Below are 21072 nucleotides of genomic sequence, written 5' to 3' on the forward strand. Positions count from 1 at the left end.
ACTGCAATTAATACATTGCTGCTTGTGATGAAAACAATTTTATTTAATCTAAGTAAGGATACAGTTTTCTACTTGGCAACCATAAAGCTAACAAATTAAACCACACTTGCCAGGATCGTGCAGTTTTTGACTTGCAAATTTCATTCTTGATTTACTTATTAGACGTTTTAAAAACACATTTTGAGATAGGCACCAAGAGTGGTATTCTCAAAACCTCCTCAGCCTAACTCAGGTCAAATTAACACAGAAGCAAGTTTTCTGCTATTTTCTGATTGAAGATGGCTAGAAATGCATTTGGTAGACCTGAAAATCTTACCCATTTTCACATAAATATGGTTAAAGAGAGGAAAAATAAAGTACCTGAAATGAATCAAACCCTTTTAGTCAGATGCAGAAAATAAGGGGGGAGGGGGAAGAATACAAAAAAAGGAAAACCTGATTCAGCAAATTATTTCTGAAGATCTGATGTGGTAACTATAAAGAACTTGGCACCCAGGCAGAGATATGGAGGGATGAAGAACACATGTTAACACGCTTCCAGGATTTATGCCAACAGATTAATAAAAATGCCTTTGGTTTCCTTTATTAGAAAGATCAACAATTTGAACAAAACATAAGATGGCTATTGATGAGGACAGCACCCCCACGTAGGGTAAAAATGTATGGATTCAACAGGAATGCATAACTATAAATAGTAACAAAAAACAACACATAAGGCAGCGTGTCCTGAACAGAGCTGGTAATACATTACACTAAGAGAAGCTAAAAAACCTGAAGTTTGTAACTAAGGCCATTAGTCAATACTGCTAAGGTTTTTTTGGTTTGGTTTGTGTCAAGTTTTCACCTTTAAGATTTCTAGATATTTTTGCAAATTGCATGGCAAACTTGGCTTTATTTTGGTAAACATTGCTAATCCAAGCAGAAATTACAAAATACTGAAGTAAATGTATTGTCGTTCATCGCCTTGTTGTGTTTTGTTTCTCTAGCATTCATTTTTTCAAGCTGTTTACTCAGCACAGTGGGGAAAAAGAAAAGAAAATATGAGATACTTAAAATGAATAAAAATATTAAAGCATGGTGCTAGGAAGGGAGGTTTTACGGAAATAAGAAAGAAAAACTGTAGTCTAACAACACTGCAAGGCCTGATAAGTTTGTTCTCACACAGGTTTGTATAAGGCAAGTGTGATATTTCTAGGCAAATATCTCAGAAATAGACAGGAAAACAGGGTTTATTATTCTGCTATGGATCCACTAAAAATTCTGGGGGTGGATCCAGGTCCTCACCAAGATACATCAAAATGTTTGAATTTTTACCAACACAGTGCTAACCTTCTGGATCTATGATAGCTAATGGTAGAAACAAAAGCAGCTTTTAAATGCTGCATGTATTTTAAGAGTGGTATAGAAATCAAAATGGAATGATATAATAAGAAATTAAGCTGGTTTCATGGCTGTAGGTGAAGTCTGTCTCAAATTTAATCATAAGTAATTTTCTGGACACTTGCAATCAACTTCAGTATTTCCTACTTGAAAAATGCAATTGCACTCCCCCCCCCAAAAAAAAAAAAAAAAAAAAAAAAAAAAAATCTTTCTCTTTGATGTTTTACTGTTTTTCAGATGTGAACAAAACAATTTAACTGAAAAATACAAAAATACAAAATCATAAAGCATGACAGCCACATAGTAACTAAAAGGTACCATGACTGCATGCATTTAGGGAAATTCTGCTAGTAATCAGCTTACATCTCTAAAACAATTACTGATTTAAAAGAAGTTATTTGAGCAGACAGCATAAAGCCAGGTACAGGCTTGGGCACAGAAATTTCACTACGGATTGAGACAACTCCTGCTGTTTCACACTTTTTCAAATCAGACCATCTCTTTATTTGAGACACTGAAAGAAAGCAATGCTACGGTAAAACCTGCATGAAAGTTTGAGCCTTTTATCAATCACGACCACATAACTTTGCCTTTTAGAGTTGCCTTAAGATAATAATGGGTCTGCTACAGAAAGAGATCATAGACATTGCATGAAGAAGCATCCACCTGAGACTAAACTACCTGCACCATCACCTAGATGCTTTACCAGCACTCAAAGCTTTCTCAGTTGACCTCTCTTTCACCATATATCGCTCGTTGCAATGCACCCCTTGTTATCTGGTGTTGCAAGCTCAGAACACAAGTTCTCCACAAGCAAACAAATCAGCATGTCTATTTTTCCATTGTGTGTACATGAGAAGGCCCATAAATGCAAGGACGAAATATGTAACAATTATAGCACAATAGCTTCTTATTCAGCTTTTGCATAGAAGTGTTGCACAAGGGTACCTCAAACCTCCAGACATGAGCATCCACTTGGAAAGCTAGACCATGAGCTTAGAGCATATCAGCTATTGCTTCATAACTACTTGGAGGCATGACCTTAATTCTTAAACTTAACTTGCATCTACTGTGGGGCACAGACCCACATGTAAACTGTTACTCTGAAGTGACTGATACTCTATTAAATACATGGCCAACACATGGAACATCTTAGTTTATCCTTGCCAGGTTGTTTCCACAGTCCTGTTCTTTCTTAACCTCTATGGATTACCATATATACCTGCTATAATAGCAGACTTCTTACCCTGCAAATACTATATTCTATCATTTGAAGTGAGATAAGGAAGACAAGATTAATAGACACACCACACAGAGCACTTCTAGCTACTTTAAGTCAGGTGCATAACATTTAAGCAGTAATCATATGTTTGAATTTGATTTACTCACATCCATACGTTTAATAAAAATCCATATTATTTGGGAAAATGTGAATTAGATATGTTAGAAAAAAGGAATGTGCTACAAGCAAAACCTGGTATAACAGTCTGAAGCCGTACTACCTAGCAAAAACAGTCATGGAGCTAGCAATGTAAAACCACTTCAAGATTAGTCATCAGTCTAGAATCACTCATGAAAAAATTGCTGTATGTACTCTTTTCAAATTCAAACATGACACAACTCTTCAAAAGCCAGAAGTAAAGGCACACTTCTATGACTGACAAGCATCAGTTTTTAGTTTCTCAAATTGTCAGTTTGTCTCTGAACTGAATAGAGATCTGGTGGTTTATTTTATCTTAGTTTCAGAAAAAAACGAATTTAACAGACATAATGGCAACAGAATGCTGAATACTGAATCAGATCCAGGATCACTGTCATGCTCATCCTAGAATGGGCCTGAGGGAAAGAAGTGCAAAAATATTCTATAGGAAGGCAGAAGAGAGAAAGGCAGAAGAGAGGCATTGACCAGATATAGGATCATTTCAGCCAGGTAAACATTATCCTAGGCTATGTATTTAATGAAGTTATTAGATAAAATGCCAACTATAGTCCAAGTTCTCCATCATCCTAGCATGCACGTAAGCCACATATCTGAACAGGAGTGAAAGAGGAAAAAAAAAAGAATAGTGCTATAATAGCCAGCAGTGCTTCTTTTGTGCATATTTTTTCCTGAAAATCATGTAAAATGTGTTTGTAGTTGTAACTGCACAAGAACTATTGCCATGACAAATCAGCAAGTTCAATCTAAATCTCAAATTTGTTCAATGTAGCTGTGTTTCAAAGACAACACAACATCTTCTTTACTTGCCAATACAGATGTCATACTTGCATGTTTTTTGCATAAGTGAGTGACTGAAGTGGTCATTTCCCTGTTTTTTTTTTTCCCTTTCCCTTAAATAAAAAGAAACTCTGCAGCATAATCCTCTTTGTAAAGAGCACTTCTGAAAAAAATACATTCTAAGTAAATGCATTTGCTAATTCTCCAAAGACTTCTGTGCAGGACATGACTTGTTCATGACAATTAAACACGGCTTGTCTACAAGCACATAAACAGCAGCCCTTTCAGGAATGCTACCGTCTAGGTTGCAATTAGAATGACAGGAAATAAATCAGCTGAACTCCCCACCATCGACAAGTGGGTCAAATTGAGGTGAGCCCAGTTCCCCTCAGCTCAGTTTACAGCTGCCTTCAGCTGACGAAACAAACTTCCTGCTGAACGGCTCCTCCGCAGCAAAGTCACTGTCACACTGGCAGCCAAGCTACGGGCAGAGAGACAGGAGGATCTGATAAGGCAATTCTATCTTCCAAGAAATTAAACCAAACAAGCAAGGGTTCTACTAAGGAAATAGGAGGTCAAATAGGCCAAACTGTTTCTAAAAAACAAATACAATAAACATCTCAGGATAGCTTTTTGTGGTTTTTGTTGCTTACTTGTGAAAACTTTAATACTCATTTAAGTGTGTCATACAGTCTGATAGCACACTCAAGATCAGACTGATCTTACTGATCGCAGCTAATTGAAAAAGCTACACCATAATCAGTAATTCAGGGTCTTCCAGATCAAGCTCACGTATTTAAAATAAACACTGTTAAAACAAGTGTATGGGTTCAAAAAAAAAAAAAAAAAAGCAGGTATAAACAGATGTGCAAAAAGATGAAGTACCTGGTAAAGCAAGTGTTATACCTCTTCAAGTTAGCCTCCTGCAAAAAGTAACATCCTCCTCCAATTTCAGGAGACCCAGGAGAAATAACTGTACACAGATAGCTCCGCTCTACAACTAAACAGACCTACAGTTTATAAAGCACTGGTGCTAGAATTTGTGTTCTAGGATATCTGAAGGGGAAAAGTGAGTGTCTGATTTTTTGCAATAATGTGCTGTCATCCATGGCAAAATGTATCTTCAGAAAATGCATTAGATCTTAGAAATCTTCTCAGAGGAAGTGAATTAAAAAAACCCAAGCCAAATCAAGACACCTCAGGAAAACAGAAATCATATTGGAAAACAGTATTCAGTAATGATTTTCCATCGAGTCACTTTTCATCTGTGATTGCTGTATGCTCAGCAAATTAGGAAAGTTCGCAGAACCAAGGCTATGTCCGTAATACTTCGTGCTGAAACAATCTTTCAGCTTTCAAATATAAACTGTTCTTCATGTACCTTTGTTTAATGGCACACAAATTCTAGTTGCACCTTTTAAAATGAAAAAATAAGAAATACAAATTCACCTTTACATTTGTAAGGACAGAAATGTGCCCTTACATCACTGTGCACAAACACTGTATAGCCACAGTATAATGGCATTTTTAATTTAATCTTCTGTTAAAGAGCTTGAATTTCATAATTTTGTGCCTACAAATTAATGAAGGTTTTGTTTGTTTGGTTTTCTGAAGAAAAGCTTTAACAACTGACAGTAGTGCAGGATGATGATGTCAGAAGTACCCTTTCTTTTGCTGATACTGGAAGCTTCTCCACATCAAACTTAGCTGTTGATTGTACCTACCACAGGTTCAAGTCTTGCCAAGGATATACAATTTTTCCACCTACATTCCCTCAAAAAATGTACTGCATAAGGGGGAAAGAAAGGGCAAATACGCAGTTCTGCATTACAAAGCTAAAATTCATATGCATTAAGGGACTTATTTTTAATTGAAAAGAATCAAAAATGCTTCTGCATGTGAATTTATTAGGAATTTTCAACAGAGAAATGCATATTAAAATGCTACATAAGGCAGCTGTGACCTGCATTGCATTCTCATTAAAATTTGGTTTCAGAATTTAAGAACTAAGTATTGTATTGATAAATCCTTTGAAGTCCAGTGTTATAACTTTGAATTTATAACAGATTAAGACTTCAAGTCTTTGATTTTCTTTTACAACACCATCAAGGCCATTCATTCTTAGTACTATTGTAATTCACTGTTTCTAGCAACACAAGCTACAAGTCTGCTTCCTTCTGAGTACTTAAGGGGAATCACTGGGAAGAAAACTGAAACAAGCCACTTTGGTTACAGATGAAAAGTGGCACCAAGAACCACACGAGTCATCCCAAGTTTTCAATTCATATTTTATCTAAAGAACTGCACTGATAAACTCTGATTTTAGGTAAAAACACCACTCTGATACAGATACGAGATGTAAACCAATATTGCAGCTATAAGATTTTTTTCAAAAAATTGAGAACACAGTATTTAGTGAAATAAATGAGTTTGTTTTCCCTATCATTATTTTATTAGTATTTTTCACATTCCTAGTAGCTCTCTGGCCTCTCCATTTATCAGAAAACCAGTCTCCAAAGGCAAGAAGCCTACACTTTGATAGGACAAGAGAAAAAAAGCAATCACTCAGTTGTGTTCAGTCTTTCTAAAACCTCGCAACATTTATGGCTTGCATTAGCTTTCTGTAAATCCTACTAAGTCCAAAAAGTAATCTTACAAGATAACACAAATGTCTGCCCGCACTACTTTTTATCCATAGCAGTAACTGTTTGGAATCAGAATTCTGAACCTATTGGAGCACTTGATATTGTATATGTAAAGCAGATTTGGTTGTGAAAAACAAGTCACATTCCAATATTTCTTCAGGATTATTTAGGAGTTTGAACTATTTAAGAAAAATTAGCATTTCAGTATTTTCAAGATTTTAAGACTTACAAAGAAATAGGCCATTATCATTTTTCCTAACTTTTAATAAAAACTCTGCCTAAAAATATTGAAGAATGCCAAATGCTGATTTGTCTTAGTGTCTTCTCCTACAACTATCACCACAATCTTTAGTATTTCCACTAAATCCTTTAATACTTCCCTTCTGTTAGTGAATCGACCTAGATTTAGGTCAAGGTTTTCCAAAACTGATCAGTAATAGGTCAATTCTGGGCAGAGTAATAAAGATGTTCAGGAGTTAAGATTCTTCACAGGAAAAATCTGAAGATGTCTCCAGAAGAGGTCTTCTCCCCATCACAACATGTATGTCCACACTTGTAGTAGAAGTTCTCTTAAAAATTAGGCAGGCAGCCAAAAGCTATCAACCCCTTTTGAAAACGCTGTCATCAGAAGGGCAGGTGACAGGTTTATTTGCCTGGGGCAGGAATACGGGTGGACAACGAGGTGAGACAGCACTGCCTTCCCTTTTCCCTCACACGTGGAAGTGGTTATCAGACAGCGAGCAACCTGCAAGTGGGCCATGAGAAAACTGTTCTCTAAAGCAGTGTTCCTAAAGCCAATGGAAGTGCTAGTGTGGCTGAGGCTATGAGAAGATATAAGTTTTCTTACACTGTGGTACCCATAACACAAGATCAACGATCAGGAATGATAATCCTGCAATATACAATAGCCATGGATGACAGCACATAATATCAAACCTACTGGGGATGGCCAAGCACTGTCCCTTTCTTACCCAGTACAGTTCCTAATTAGACAGGACTACAGTAGCCCACAATGCGCTTTTACTAGAGAGAAATTTTATGTTTTAAGTGTATATATATATATATATAAATATCACAGACAGCTAAGGTAATCTCCCTAGTGTGTTGCATTTTCCCTATGGCAAATAGAATATAAAGGCCATCTGATTTCCCAAGTCAGAGTTTACTGAACATTCATGTAAGTCATAGAGTCTGACTATGGGATAAGGCATCATAAAATCAGGTTTTTATATTGGTAGATTTTGTAAGTCCTCTTACTATCATCTCCAGTTCAACATTTCCTGTATTTTTTGGATTTGTGGTCTAAGCGGATGCATCAAATCCTTCCCATTCCTGTCAGATACATTTGGTGTCAGCTTTTGCAAATATACCACAACAATCAGCTAGCCAGTCCCAGTGACCAGTACAATACAAATTTTGGGCTCATTACACACTTTTAGAAGAAAATGCAAAGAAAAACAATATTTTTAATATTAAATTCAACCATACATGCAGATCTTGTCTTTTCTTTTATACTATATATAGAAATTGGAGAGCATCTTTACCTGACAGAGCATCTTGTGCTTCAAAAAATGTGCTGAGACCTCCTTTCACATAAGCTAGACTCCCCTCATTCTTCTTATTAGCTTGTTTCTTCAAGTTCACAACAGCCGTTTTGAGCTGATCAAAACTGAAAACAAACAAGAAAACCACCATAACATTCAAACAACAAATAATGTCACCTAATGAACAAACAAAACAAACCAGCTACTTTTGCCACAACTATTAAGGACAGAGTAGTTGCTAACAAGTGTGCTTCTTGACAATAATTATTTACTCTTAGTCCAAAAATGTTTTGGTTTTTAGTCTTAATCCTAAATTGAGAGATCCTATAACTTGTGATGGAATAGACTTCTTTATAATACAAATTAGTTAAGAAATTTCTTCTAAACATGCAATATTGCTCTTAGTGAACTGCCCGTACTACATTAAATAGGTAATAGTACAATCCAGTACACTTAGTACACTGGGTTAACTACTGCAATGTTAGAAGTCTCTCTAATAATGACATTTGTTTAACTCTGCAGCGCAGTTCACAGTGCTTTTACACTTCCACTTTCTGAACTCCTTCAATATTTTTATGTTGGTTCAGACATACAGTTCAGAATTGAACACAATATTAGTGCAAAAATAAACACTGAACAGATTCCTGCTTGATGAAAGTATGTTTTTCACATGTAGTCCATGGAATTGTTTTTGAAGGAGGCTTCATGAAGAAATGTTAATCCCCAACTTCTTGTTTGTATGGTAGGTTTCTTTTTATCTTAGCTTCCTAATATTCCTGGATTTTTGCTAGTTTACATTCAATTTCACTTTTTCGTTTATTTTGCAAGCGACTGGAATTATTTTAGAAGTGATATGTCACAACTAATTCTTAATTATTGCATAGCATTTTTTTGTTGTTCGTGATGAATATGATCTCAGTAGTTATGCTACTAGATTCATTATAAAAGCACTATCACAAACAACCCCAGAAATACAAATGTAACATGTGATTTTAATCCTTAAAGTCTCTTCTCCTCCCTGCAGGCCAAACCCATCTCCCTAATACAAAAGAATCAGACAAAAATCGTACCATACCTCAGAGAGGGGAGGCAAACAATGAAGTAAGGAAATTAAGACATAAGAAAATTCCCCAGCAGCTTTTGTCCATTTTAAATAGTGAGAGAAAAAGACATTTTAAGAGAACAAACCAAACTTCAGCTCAGGTAGTGAGAGGATTATCACCACCTGCTGGGAGACAAAAAACACTAATGCACTTACAGGCACTGTCCTTTTTATATTGATGACATCACAACATTTTGCTTCCTTTCCTATTTCAATCTGCTGGTCAGAAATCACATTAGCCAATAGCCAAGTGGTCTATATTTGGGCATACAAGAAGTACTTATCAGCAGCATTTTCAAACTAACAAAAATCTGTACAGTTCTCTTTTTAAGCACTGTTTCATGTTATCTGATGATCTAATAGTACGTCTAACTAGTTTATTTATATTTGTCAGGATACTGTCGGGGTAAAAATAAAATATAATTAAAAAAGATGTTAGTTTGATTGCTCAAAAAGAATTTCCTTCGGGGAAAAAAGCAGGCATAAGCTAACCAAAACATCAGTGCTCCACACATTTAGCACTCCCAGTACCTGAGGTTATGTAGAGGACAAGAATGAAACGACTGCTGTGTGTTTCCGGAAAAACAGCAAAAACTATATGGGGCAGATAATTCTACAACTCCAGAGTATTTCTAAGACTACATATTTTGAAGTAGGAAGGAAAAGAAAAAAAATTCAGCTTTGCTTATTTTTTATTTAAAAAGCTATTTATAATTAGATTCAAAACATGATTGGATTCACCCTACCCTTTGAGCCATTCTTCCTATTGAGTTTTAGATAGTTCTTGCATCTTCAATGCTAAGATTTAGATTTTATAAACCAATAAAATCTTAACATACAAAAAAACAACTTTAATTTAAAACCAAACATTAATACTTTTTATTCTACTGCACTGAGGGGACTATGACTTGAAACTACAGACATACAAAGACAGAAATTGATTAAAATTTTCTTCAAAGAAAGATTAAGTTCTTAAGTAGATACTAGACAAAGCTTCTAAAATGTTTTTTTTCTTAATAGGAAGCTTCAAACCGACATGAGAATGGTCTTTCATGCACTGACTCATAGGCATAATACAAATTATAAAGGGGCCATGCAAGCTGCTGTAATTATTTAAGTTATCAATTCATAGTACTGATGACCAGAAAAATCAGTGTCTTACTGACACTTTGTTCTATTAGAACTATAACTGTTACATTACACTGTTGTTCCTATTCAATGGCAATTGTGATAAAAAGAGTTATTTAAGCAGTTCTAAGGAAGTCATTTAATTCATTTTCTGGATCCACAGCACCCTTAAATGTATTTAAACCATCTATGACAAACACCCATCAAATCAAATCTCACTCTCCTGTGATGGTCATTCTGCAGCTTTTCAAGTTACAGGGTCCCAGGGCTTAAGCAATCTGATATTGTTTCTAATCTGCATCTAACCTAAACCTCCCCTGCTGCAAACTGAGACAGCTTGTTCTATTCTTAGCAAACCAAGAACAGTTGATGACTACCCTTGCACTGCCCACTACATATTTAGAACATGCATTCTGTATAATTTTTTTTTCCCTAAGCATTTATTTCATTCAAGCTGTATACCCACAGATATTTATATATTCCTATTTTTGTGACTCAACTCTCTCAGCTTTCTTAAAGCAGTGGCCAAAACTGGTCAGCACACTTCAACTGCAGCTTTAATAACACTAAGCAGAATAATTATCCCCATATCTTGCTGATGTACCCCAGAAGATGATTTGTACAGCCAGCCAACTGGTATTTATGGCACATTATAAACTCCAGGTTGTCTTCTGTACTACTGTTGTCTAACCCCAGGTGTGTACTCTGCTGCTTGCCTCCCCCACAGCCCTTAGAGCCTTGCACTCAACTATTTCATGACTGTCTTTTCAAGCAATTGCTAGGGGAAACACTTCATTTACTTCCTCATACCACCATGACAGGTTTTCCAGCTCCTTGAACAAGCTCTAAACCATCCTGCCATCTGCTCCATAAGAGAGGCCATACATCGAAGCTGTTCCTTCACACAAAGGTCAAGTGCCTCTCTTTTTTCCTGGCTATCTTTCTCAGAAAGCCTCTTCCAATCCATCACAGAACTCCGTGCAGATGAGCAATCCCTCTTTATTACAGTGAGATGCTTGTCTAATCCCACATGTGGGGCTCTGTAAAGGCACTTGAGGTTGGCCCGTTCCAGAGGGTTTTGTAATTCCCTACAGTGTTCTCAACCCCATCACTGAACCACACATGCAGGCCTCTGATCTCTGTCCCCTCATTTAACTGCAAACTGTTATCACCAACCCCTGATATTCCTAATTTGATGTCCTCGTCAAATTGCAAACCTGCTGGCAAAGATGCTCCTGCCCCACTTTTTCAAATGGCTTCTATTTCTCAGTTGCAGTCCTTGTTCTTTAATAATGGATCCATGGCTATACAAGTAAAAATGTTGTCTGTGAAACCAGTGGTACAGCCAGCCACGCATCCACTACTACCTCAATCTTTCCTCTTCACCTGTAGATCAAAGAGAATACCAGGGCTCTTATGTTCTCCACTTTTGTCCCCAGATGTTTGCAATCTCTCTTGATCTACACCTTTCTTGGCAGTGTCACTGGTGCCCACATGAATGAGCAACAAAATGGCAACAGTCCAAGAGCCAAACATAACAAATTTTTTTAAACAGTTACATCAAAAGCCGTTTGTTCTTTTGCACTTTATTATCCTTTCAGCTTTTTTTAAAAACCCAAAGTTATCAGATTGTGACAGATACAATCCATTTTCAATCACTCCTCCTTTAGTTACTTGATTTCAAAAGATACTGTCATTAGGTGTGTATTAGGTAATGGTGTTCTCTCGCTGTTGTTTTAGCTCTTCAATCTACCATCACTTTGAGAGGAAATTAAAGTATTTCCCAAGCAGACTAATGGTTATTTCTGGAGCTCCTCAAAACACCACTGTCCCCTCCCCCCACCCCCAACAAAACAAAACCACACAAAAAAACCCCAAACAAAAACAACAACCAAAAAACAAAATACCAAAACCAACCCTCACCTGTTGCTAACCACTAGATAACAAAAAAATATTAAATTTCCAAAGTGGTATTTCCCTTCAAAATGCTAATCAGATTACACAGCTGAAACCAAAGGACAATAAAGCTTCATAATTTCTACTAAAAATAGTTTCCAGTATTATCTGAACACCAGCAGACAGAAGTTACAGAACTCAGTTATACAGGCAAAAAATATATTTACCTAATGCATTAATGTAAGTGCACATTACGAACCAGATTTAAAAATGAAGAAGTTAACGATCAAGATTTTAAAAGACTCACCTTGAAGATCTTACTTGCTTGTCAAACTTCTTCCAACTACAGCATTTTCCACAGGAGCTGATTAAAAGCTAACCAATCCTACTAGCAGTTTTACTCTTTGTCATCTGTTTAGTGCTCTTATCCTGAGCTTCTAGCCATGACTTAACACCTGGAGTTTCCAGTCAAGGCCATGGTTCCTAACTTCTTGGTTCATAAAGGGCTCCAGTATGAAGCAAGACAATTTCCATCTGACATGGGGAGTTGGGGTAAAGCCACAAATTAGGTCTGGTTAAAAATGAAGTTTTCCTCATAACCACATTGGGCAAACTGGTTGATTCAAGTGTCTAGCCAAGCAGAAATACCACAGGCAGTAGAGACTACAGGTCTATTACTGAAAATGTCAACCACCAATGACACATCTGGTATAAAATGAAGTAACATCAAGTGACTTGCATTTAAAACAACTGTTTATATGATACCAACAAACCTTGTTGTTGAATGATTCTCAATCAGGTACCAGGCAGCAGAAAAGTTTTCACTAGTGAAGTCAGCACTCATGCCAGGAAACAGTGCCTCTAAATCTTTTTGAGGAAATCTGCCTCTGAAAAATGAACATTCATTTCTTCAGTGAGACATATCCCAGCAAACATATTACAACTGTCACATTAAAAACCAACCAACAACCCAAATGCAATTCAAACAAGTCACGTTCCAGCAAGACGTAAATTTGTATCTCACCATGGTGTTAAATTTGGTATTATAGACACATGTAGCATGACTGGGAAAAAGAAGACTGAAATTTAATCTAAGTAAAACTACTTTTACCATTTTGTTTTCACCATTACACATTTGTCAGAAGTATTGCCCATATAAAATGCTTCTAAAGAAAGAACTACTGCCTTCAGAAAATGGAACTAGACAGACTCACCAAGATACTACTAACATCCAAATTCAGGACCACTAATGCTGAATGTACTCAAAGTCAACTCTACCTTTTAAACAAGAAAATCAGTGCACCAAGCCAAGTAAAATAAGACACAATATTCTCTATAAACCAGGAACCAGTATCTATCTAACTGTAAGGCAACGGGACATCACCAGGTTGACAGCTTGTAAGTGATCTCACACCATCATTGTCTATTGGTTCACATGCAGGATAAGTCCCACAGAAACATGAAGGAAGACACACGGACCATTCTTTTATTATATACAAACACTGAAATAAATCCTGAGTTAAAACCATCCTCTTGCAAAACAGAATACACTGATCTGTCTGTTTATAGTACACAAAACATAAGGAAAGGTGGGTATGTCTTCAGTTAGAAACAGTGTGTTTTGTATGTTTTTATTCAATCCTACAATGTACAAAGATAGCATGCAAGCTAATTCCTTGTGAAAGCAGATTCTGTACAATAGCACAAGTAGTTTCTAAGCTACTCCTACAGAAAATGTATTGCATTTATTTTTAAGTCAGTGTAATAAAAATACTTACAGCACTTTTTGAGGAAAACATGGCAATCTTCATCCCTCAGTCCAGACACACACTTAATGCTTAGCCATGTTCACGCCACCGCACATCCTCAGTACATCACCAGGTGCACTCACCACTCTATTCTTTACCACCAGCTGCATCTCACCTTCAGAAACTAATCATGACAAACAAGTTCACTTTTGGTCAGCCCTGAACTGGTCAGGCAGTTGGACTAGGTGATCATTGTAGGTCCCGTCCAATGAAATATACTATTCCGTTCTAAAAATTTACTGTGTCATTTTTGGATCACACCATCAACCTCAAAAGTCAAAAAAATCCCTCTCTGATCCTCACAAGCTTGATGAATTCTGCTATACAAAGGACACTGTACACAAATGTAAACCTGCTGTACTTTGCATTTGAGATCAATTGTGGGTGGGGGTAGCAATCCAGAGTCAGTTATTGGAATTACACTTCGCATATGTGAAAAGCCATTTGAATGGACACAAAAGCAATTACTTATTAGTTTTTTGTTTTTTTTTTTTTTTTCTGTAATATAAACATATTTCAACATAGCTAAAGCTGTTTTTACTACAAAAAGAAAACAGCAGATTAAGTGAGGCAAATCTAAAAGTACAATTATACAGAAACAAGAGTTGTTTTCTGTGAGTTTCTATTCATATCTAAATGGTCATTAGCACAAACAGGTACAAAGGACCTACATACATAATGACATGGCACAGAAGAATTTCATCAGTAGCACCTGATTACAGCAGGGGCATGAAACAATACTTTTTAAAAATAAGCAAAAACAATCAAATGAGATGCAAGGAAAAGTGATGACAGATATGAAAAACAGAGAGACAGGGAAAATAGCGCAAGAAACAAATGTTGCAAAAAACCCCTGAGGGTCCCAACATTTCTCTGTGTTCAACAAAAAAGCTATAACATTAATATAAAAATTTATAAAGAAAAGTAGTGAGATTCAGGATTACCAATGGCCTTGAATTTCATGAATGCCAGTTAGTGAGCTGATGGAACTAAGAAGGTGAAGAAAATTTCAATTTATCCTTCCTTTAAATAAATTTTAAGATGTCTTATTTTGCATTCAAAGTAGTTGAAAGTGCATAGTAGGCACATGATTTTACAGGACAGTACTTCACATATATTACATGGCACAGCTGCCCATAAAACCTTTTTATTAAATCCACACATGGTAGCACCTTTGTGGACAACTACATTTTTAATGCTAAAAACCAAAACAAATAAAAACTTTACATTTTTCTCAGAAGAGATTCAGAACTCCAGAACTCCCTTTAAGTGCATGCCACAAAACAGAATTTTGTTCATCTTTTTCAGAACTTCAGTATATTTTTCTCAAAAGCCAAAAGAAACAGACATGACACCAAAAGCACACACACTCAACAAATATACCATTACCAAATGCTACCTATTACTGCAAGATTGTAAGATATAAGCATGATAGCTTAAGCTTGTGTATGAACTATACAGTTCCACAAGGGTGGGGAAAAAAACCTCACTATTTTATATAAATACATGCATATATGTTGAGATAAAGACCAATAATTCAGCTAGGGATGTAATAAATTCCTGCAAATGAGTTTTGCCCACAGACAGTGGGACAGAAGTGAAGGGTTTCCTTCAGTTTGATGTTTGACTGCATTGAAAAGTTATTAGGAGCTTTTTTCCAGCAGATGTATTTGCACAGAGCCATAAATTAGCAATGCGTTTATGGCTGCTTTTATCTGTGCAGACATATTTTAGACATAGTCACAACAGAGTAGAAACATGAATGTGAATGTGTGCGGTATGTTAACAATATGTTATACTCTATGGTGTAGTATCCTTATTTTTATCATAAATTTTTCCAGTAGTTTTTCCACTAACAGATATGGGGAGCTTGGAATGACTTGCCACAGCTGTCTTCACAACAAGCTGCTCATTAAAAAGTTGAAACTGGAAGCAACTGTATTTCTAAAATGTCTGGCCAGATGTATCTAAAAAGAGACTGACTCCACAAACGCACAAGCTTGTTTCATTAACTTCCATTAGTAAGTTAAATAAATAAGTCCTTGGAAGTTGTTCTCATGAAAACTTGCTTACCGTTTACTTATAAACAAGCACATATGTGACTTGAGAAAGCATTTCTGTTTTACTCATTTCAACATTATAGAGTAAATTTGAACTAGTAGCAAAAGCTGAGGTCATGCTGACATGCAATGAAATTGTTGATAATTTTTCTGTTGATTTGCTCATTATATAAAAGTAGCTTCAGGAAGCAACTCCAAATACTTAATCATTGCTTAAAAAGCAATTACTGTAAAAGAAACTGGGAACCACACATCAATGCAGAAAACCTCACAAAAAGAAGGGAGAAGTTTACCATCCATGATAACTCTACACATTTTGCTCCCTTTACAACTTTGGCAAACACATATTGGATTTATATAGTAGAACTTTCTGCTAGGCAGATGATTTTATTTAAAACAGAACCAGATCTGGTACTAGACTTATAGTAAGCATTTTAAAGTAGTCTTATTCATCCCTCAGCAACAAATTTAAATATAAAAGTAATTAAGATTTCACATACTGTTTATATCAATGAGAACTACAATAAAAATAAATTGGGTTTCAGGCCACTATATACTTCCACTTCCCTCAAACATGTTTTGAGTGTATCTAATAAAGTCATGCAGTATTAGATGTAGTGGTCTTTGTTTTCTCATAAAGATCATATGTATCTACTTCGGATTCCAAATACATAGGGTGAAATCAATTCACTTGTGTCGCATGTACCTATCAATACAAGTCCCTCCTTCCACTACCCCAAACTTTAGGTTCCGTATAGCCTGACACTCAACAGATCTATTTTAACATCACAGCATATATTGGCTCTTACAAATCCTGCTACTTAACTTGTGCATATACAGAGCATTTATATTCTCCAGAAGTTTAGGATCAGTTGTGATCTCCACAGGAAAATCACAGCCTCCAAGCAATCAATTTTGAGTAACAGCAACAGAACACAATGGATACTAACAGAGTCTAACTATGAATACAGATTAGCAAGTTCTAATTTTTCTGTAAAGATTATTTTGTTCCCAGAGTTTCATGATCTCGTAGTATTCTTTTCAGCATACATAACCATATTTGCAGATTAAAGGTAGGTTCCAAAACAGGATACAGTCACCAAAGGTAACTTGAACCTCAATTCCACATGAGTTTGTAGGTCAAAAGGAGCAACTTTAAATAAACACAGATTCTGAATAGCAACCAGCATAAACAAGCTCCAGCTAGAGCTGCTGTACACTCCCCTCTCTGTCTGGTACCAGACCCCAAGAAGCAGGCTTTGTACCAGCTGTACTGTGTTAATAATGCACGCAAAAGACCCACATAAGAGACCCTGGAGTAGACTAAACACAACAAATCAGAAGGTGTTAACAAAGGTCTTTCCAACAGCAAGAAGACAAGGATGGACTCTGGCAATTCCTCCCTAGTAGCACTGGTTTTGTCAGAAACAACAAAACAACAACTGCATTTGAGAAATAGCAGAATGTGATAAGAGATATCTACTAAGAGATTATAGGCTGCTAGCTGCAACTGATGCATCAGCCTTACAAGCAGTAAGTATTAATATATTTTTTAACATCATAAAATTAGGACTACATACTACTATATACTGCATCTCACTCACACAGGTTTGACAATTTTTCTGCATGCATCTCTGTGATAAAAGCTTCTGCGAGCCCATAATATTCAAGGATGAAATCCCATAGAAGCCACTTAAATAAATATCAAAGCCTCCAGAAAGTCTTTTCCTATCTTACGGTAGCAAGTGGATATTTACCATTAGGTGGCAGCGCAAGATCATTTGTTCCCCCCTCCCAGACCAACTCTTTTGGAAGCTGGTGTGGGAAGAGGGAAGCATCTGTGTTGAGTGGGTGGATACAGAAGTATGTGGAATGCACTTAGCATGTCAGCATTTGCTTTCATGTACGACATGGATCCACCATAATGACCTCTGCTACATGCAAAACAACAAGTATTATTCAAAAATTTTCTAACCACCACTAGGTCTGACTGCTCTTACTGCTTTGTAGAGAATGGATTTTCTTAGACAGAGTAGGCAGGGAAAGTAGGGAACCTTTGACTAAACAAGGGCTTCTGCAGGGGGGAAAACTATGTGACACATCTGAACAAGCAATTCATTCACAAGTCTTATGTAGATCTAAATTTTCCACCAACAGATTTCAATCAGTGCCTTCACAAAACAGGCATCACATATTCTCTTCCAGAACTGTTCAAAATTCTGAACAATCTTATTTTGCTACCAACCTGCTCTTCTAACAGCTCTAAACTGTGAAAACCAACCCAAGTGAAAACCAACATCGCTGTTACTGTTAGCATTTGCACATCAAGTTTCCACATTCCTCATATTGAGGTGACTACTCCGTATACACTTTTTCTTCCTGCAGGCTATTTAAGCCTTCTGTAAGAGCTTCTGGCTACATGTGCGTAATAGCACAGCCAGGAATATTCCACAGGGAGGAAAGTGGCACAGTTCTACTTTGCACTTAAAGCCAACATAAAAATGGTGACAGAAAACTAAAGCTTTATATCAGTCTTCGCTCCATTCTGAAAATTAAAAAAAAACCTAGAGCTCAAAGAATATTTGAAATACTTGTTTTCTGGTATGAATGAAAAACTTCATAGCACACAGACAATATGCGTTAAATGACAGCAATGTAAAAAAACCCTCATCTAATTGGATCAGTTCTGTAATTTAAAAAGATGAACAAGCAACTATTAGCAAGGCAGGAGAACAAATATGTGTTAATGCACTTGTACGAATACATTTGTGACTTACAGGATCACGGAAACATAATAACCAGCAAGTTTCACTACAATATAAATTATTTTATTGTTTAGCAACTGAGATTCTAAGTTAGCTCTATGGCAAAAAAACAACAATTAATGCTTGGAAAAAATTAAGAACTTATCAGCCAGAAATTATGTATACTTAACACTTGTTAAACTTGCAGGCTTAAAGATGATGGCTTGCACACTGTGTATACATATAACATTTAAAATATCTTGCCTACACCTATGTAGAAAACAACCAGGATGATGAGTGTATATCCATAGTTCTTGCTTTGCATCCTTGCAACATTTGAATATAAGAGAATTACAGAGCATATTTTGAGTACATATATTACTCCTATGATAAATCTACAGGCAGTATTCCAATTATTAATAGAATATGTTAGACCCACTATTATCTATTTCCCTTAATTCACAGTTCAAACCTTTTGTTCACTTAAATCCCAGTCACACCCAAGTAAACTCCACTCTTAAGTCTACTGAGTCAGAATAAATATTTTTTGTCCCTGTGCTTGCCTAATAATTTAATGAAACACTGTACTAAAGCACTTCTGTTCATTACTTACAGGATCTTTTTTCTACTATTTCAATGTCCCATTTGTAAAACCTTAAAAACACCCACATGAATGATTCAAAAGCTATTATTAATTTTTAAACACATTTTAATTGGAGGAAGTAACATAAACATTTAAAAAGCCACAAAATGAACTTCTATAACTAAGCATAACTCATACTAAAAAATCATAATATCACAACAGATGATCTCACTCTTCCCCATGCTGCAGATCATCTTTTCTAGTTGGTATCAGAAATACTGTGGCCAGCAGGACTAGGGAAGTGATCATTCCCCTGTACTCAGCACTGGTGAGGCCCCACCTCAAATCCTGTGTTCAGTTTTGGACCCCTCACAACAAGAAAGTCATTGAGGTGCTGTTAAGATTTCAGAGGAGGGCAACAAAGCTAGTGGGGGGCCTGAAGCACAAGTCTGATGAGGAGCAGCTGAGGGAACTGGGGCTGTTTAGCCTGGAGAAAAGGAGGCTGAGGGGAGACCTGATCACTGTCTACAACCACCTGAAAGGAGGCTGTAGTATAGAGGGGGTTGGTCTCTTCTCCCAAGAAGCAAGTGACAGGATGAGAGGAAATGGCCTCAAGTTGCACCAGGGGAGGTTTAGATTGGATATTAGGAAAAAAATTTTCACAGAAAGAGTTGTCAGGCACTGGAACAGGCTGCTCAGGGAAGTGGTGGAGTCATCATCCCTGAAGGTGTTCAAAAGGTGTTTAGACATGGGTCTTAGGGACATGGTTTAGTGCTAGAGTTAGGTTATGGTTGGACTCAATGATCCTGAGGGTCTCTTCCAAACAAAATGATTCCATGATTCTACAATTTGCTGACAACTGACAGCCACAGACAGAGGTAAGACTTCTTTCTCCCTTTCAGTCTGTAGTATACACACTTCCTGCCTTCTCTTCAGTGTGCTCCCATCTTGCTTATCCCTAGCCTATTTTCTCACATCTGTTTTTCTCCCTGGTTCTTTCTTTAAATGTTTCATTTGTTTACCACTATTTGCATAACCAATACAAGTCACTGCCTTCCTTTCCATATTAGCCATCGTGCTGCAAGGGCTGTAATTCCCACCAAGTCAGATCAATGACAAACACTTCAGCTTCAAAGTTAAAATACAGCCCAATTTACACACATTTAAAAATAGTTTAAAGAAGCCAAAGGTATAATAAAGTAGCAACCCATTATGCTGCAGAGTCCCATGTCCTTGTATACACAACTGTTCTTCATCAGATTAGGCTTTCTTTTCTTTTAAAGCATCTCAAAATCCTAAAAATTTTTATCAATTCTAGTGACAAATTATTCCCATGTCTAGTCATGGTTAATGGTAATATCTCACCTCTCCACTCCCTTTCTTAATTTATAATTGCCTGTTTTCACTGCCTTGTACAACTGCTCAATAACTCACCTACCCCACACATCAAGCACTTGCAAACGTGTGAGTTTAATTAAACTATATGGTGTTAGAGATTATCTTACAAAAGTAATCACCACATTGCTCCAAATTTTCAACTAAGTTACAAGAGCTTTTCCATTGGGGAGACACAGAATGTAATTAAACAGAGAAAGTTCCATCTATAGTCAAAAGTATTAACACCGGTCTGTCTCTCACAGCACAAGGGTAGACCAGGCTTTTCTTCTCTTTCCCTGTCTCTCTCCCCTCTCCACAACTTACCCCTGAAAACCTCTACACAATTACTTGTTATATTAACTAGTGTTGCTTCTCTCAAACTGGTCATTTTCAACAGCAGTGCTTGCCATAATCTTCATGCTTCACCTCCAATGAGCTTGGAGGTGAACCTGGGGATCACCAAACTAGACTTGATGTTATGCTTGCCCAAAGATTTCCCTATTTCCCACCCACCAAGAGGTTATTTCCTATCTGTATTTAGATATTTCTGACTTTTTTTTTTTTCCACACAAAATCTGAGGTTTCAT

At 36.6% G+C, this 21072-nt stretch overlaps 1 protein-coding gene across 3 annotated transcripts in view; it reads right to left on the reverse strand.

Moving 5' to 3' along the window:
• EXOC2 (exocyst complex component 2) overlaps nucleotides 1-21072 on the reverse strand; it is a 133666-nt gene that overhangs the window by 90721 nt on the left and 21873 nt on the right. For all 3 annotated transcript variants that reach the window (XM_065052522.1, XM_065052523.1, XM_021293321.2), the window contains 2 exons: nucleotides 12687-12800; nucleotides 7788-7912 (listed from right to left, as the gene is read on the reverse strand). In XM_065052522.1, coding sequence (XP_064908594.1) covers nucleotides 7788-7912; nucleotides 12687-12800 — 239 coding nt within the window. The remainder of the gene's footprint in view (nucleotides 1-7787; nucleotides 7913-12686; nucleotides 12801-21072) is intronic.

Source organism: Columba livia, chromosome 2, assembly GCF_036013475.1.
Source record: "Columba livia isolate bColLiv1 breed racing homer chromosome 2, bColLiv1.pat.W.v2, whole genome shotgun sequence".
Taxonomy (NCBI): domain Eukaryota; kingdom Metazoa; phylum Chordata; class Aves; order Columbiformes; family Columbidae; genus Columba; species Columba livia.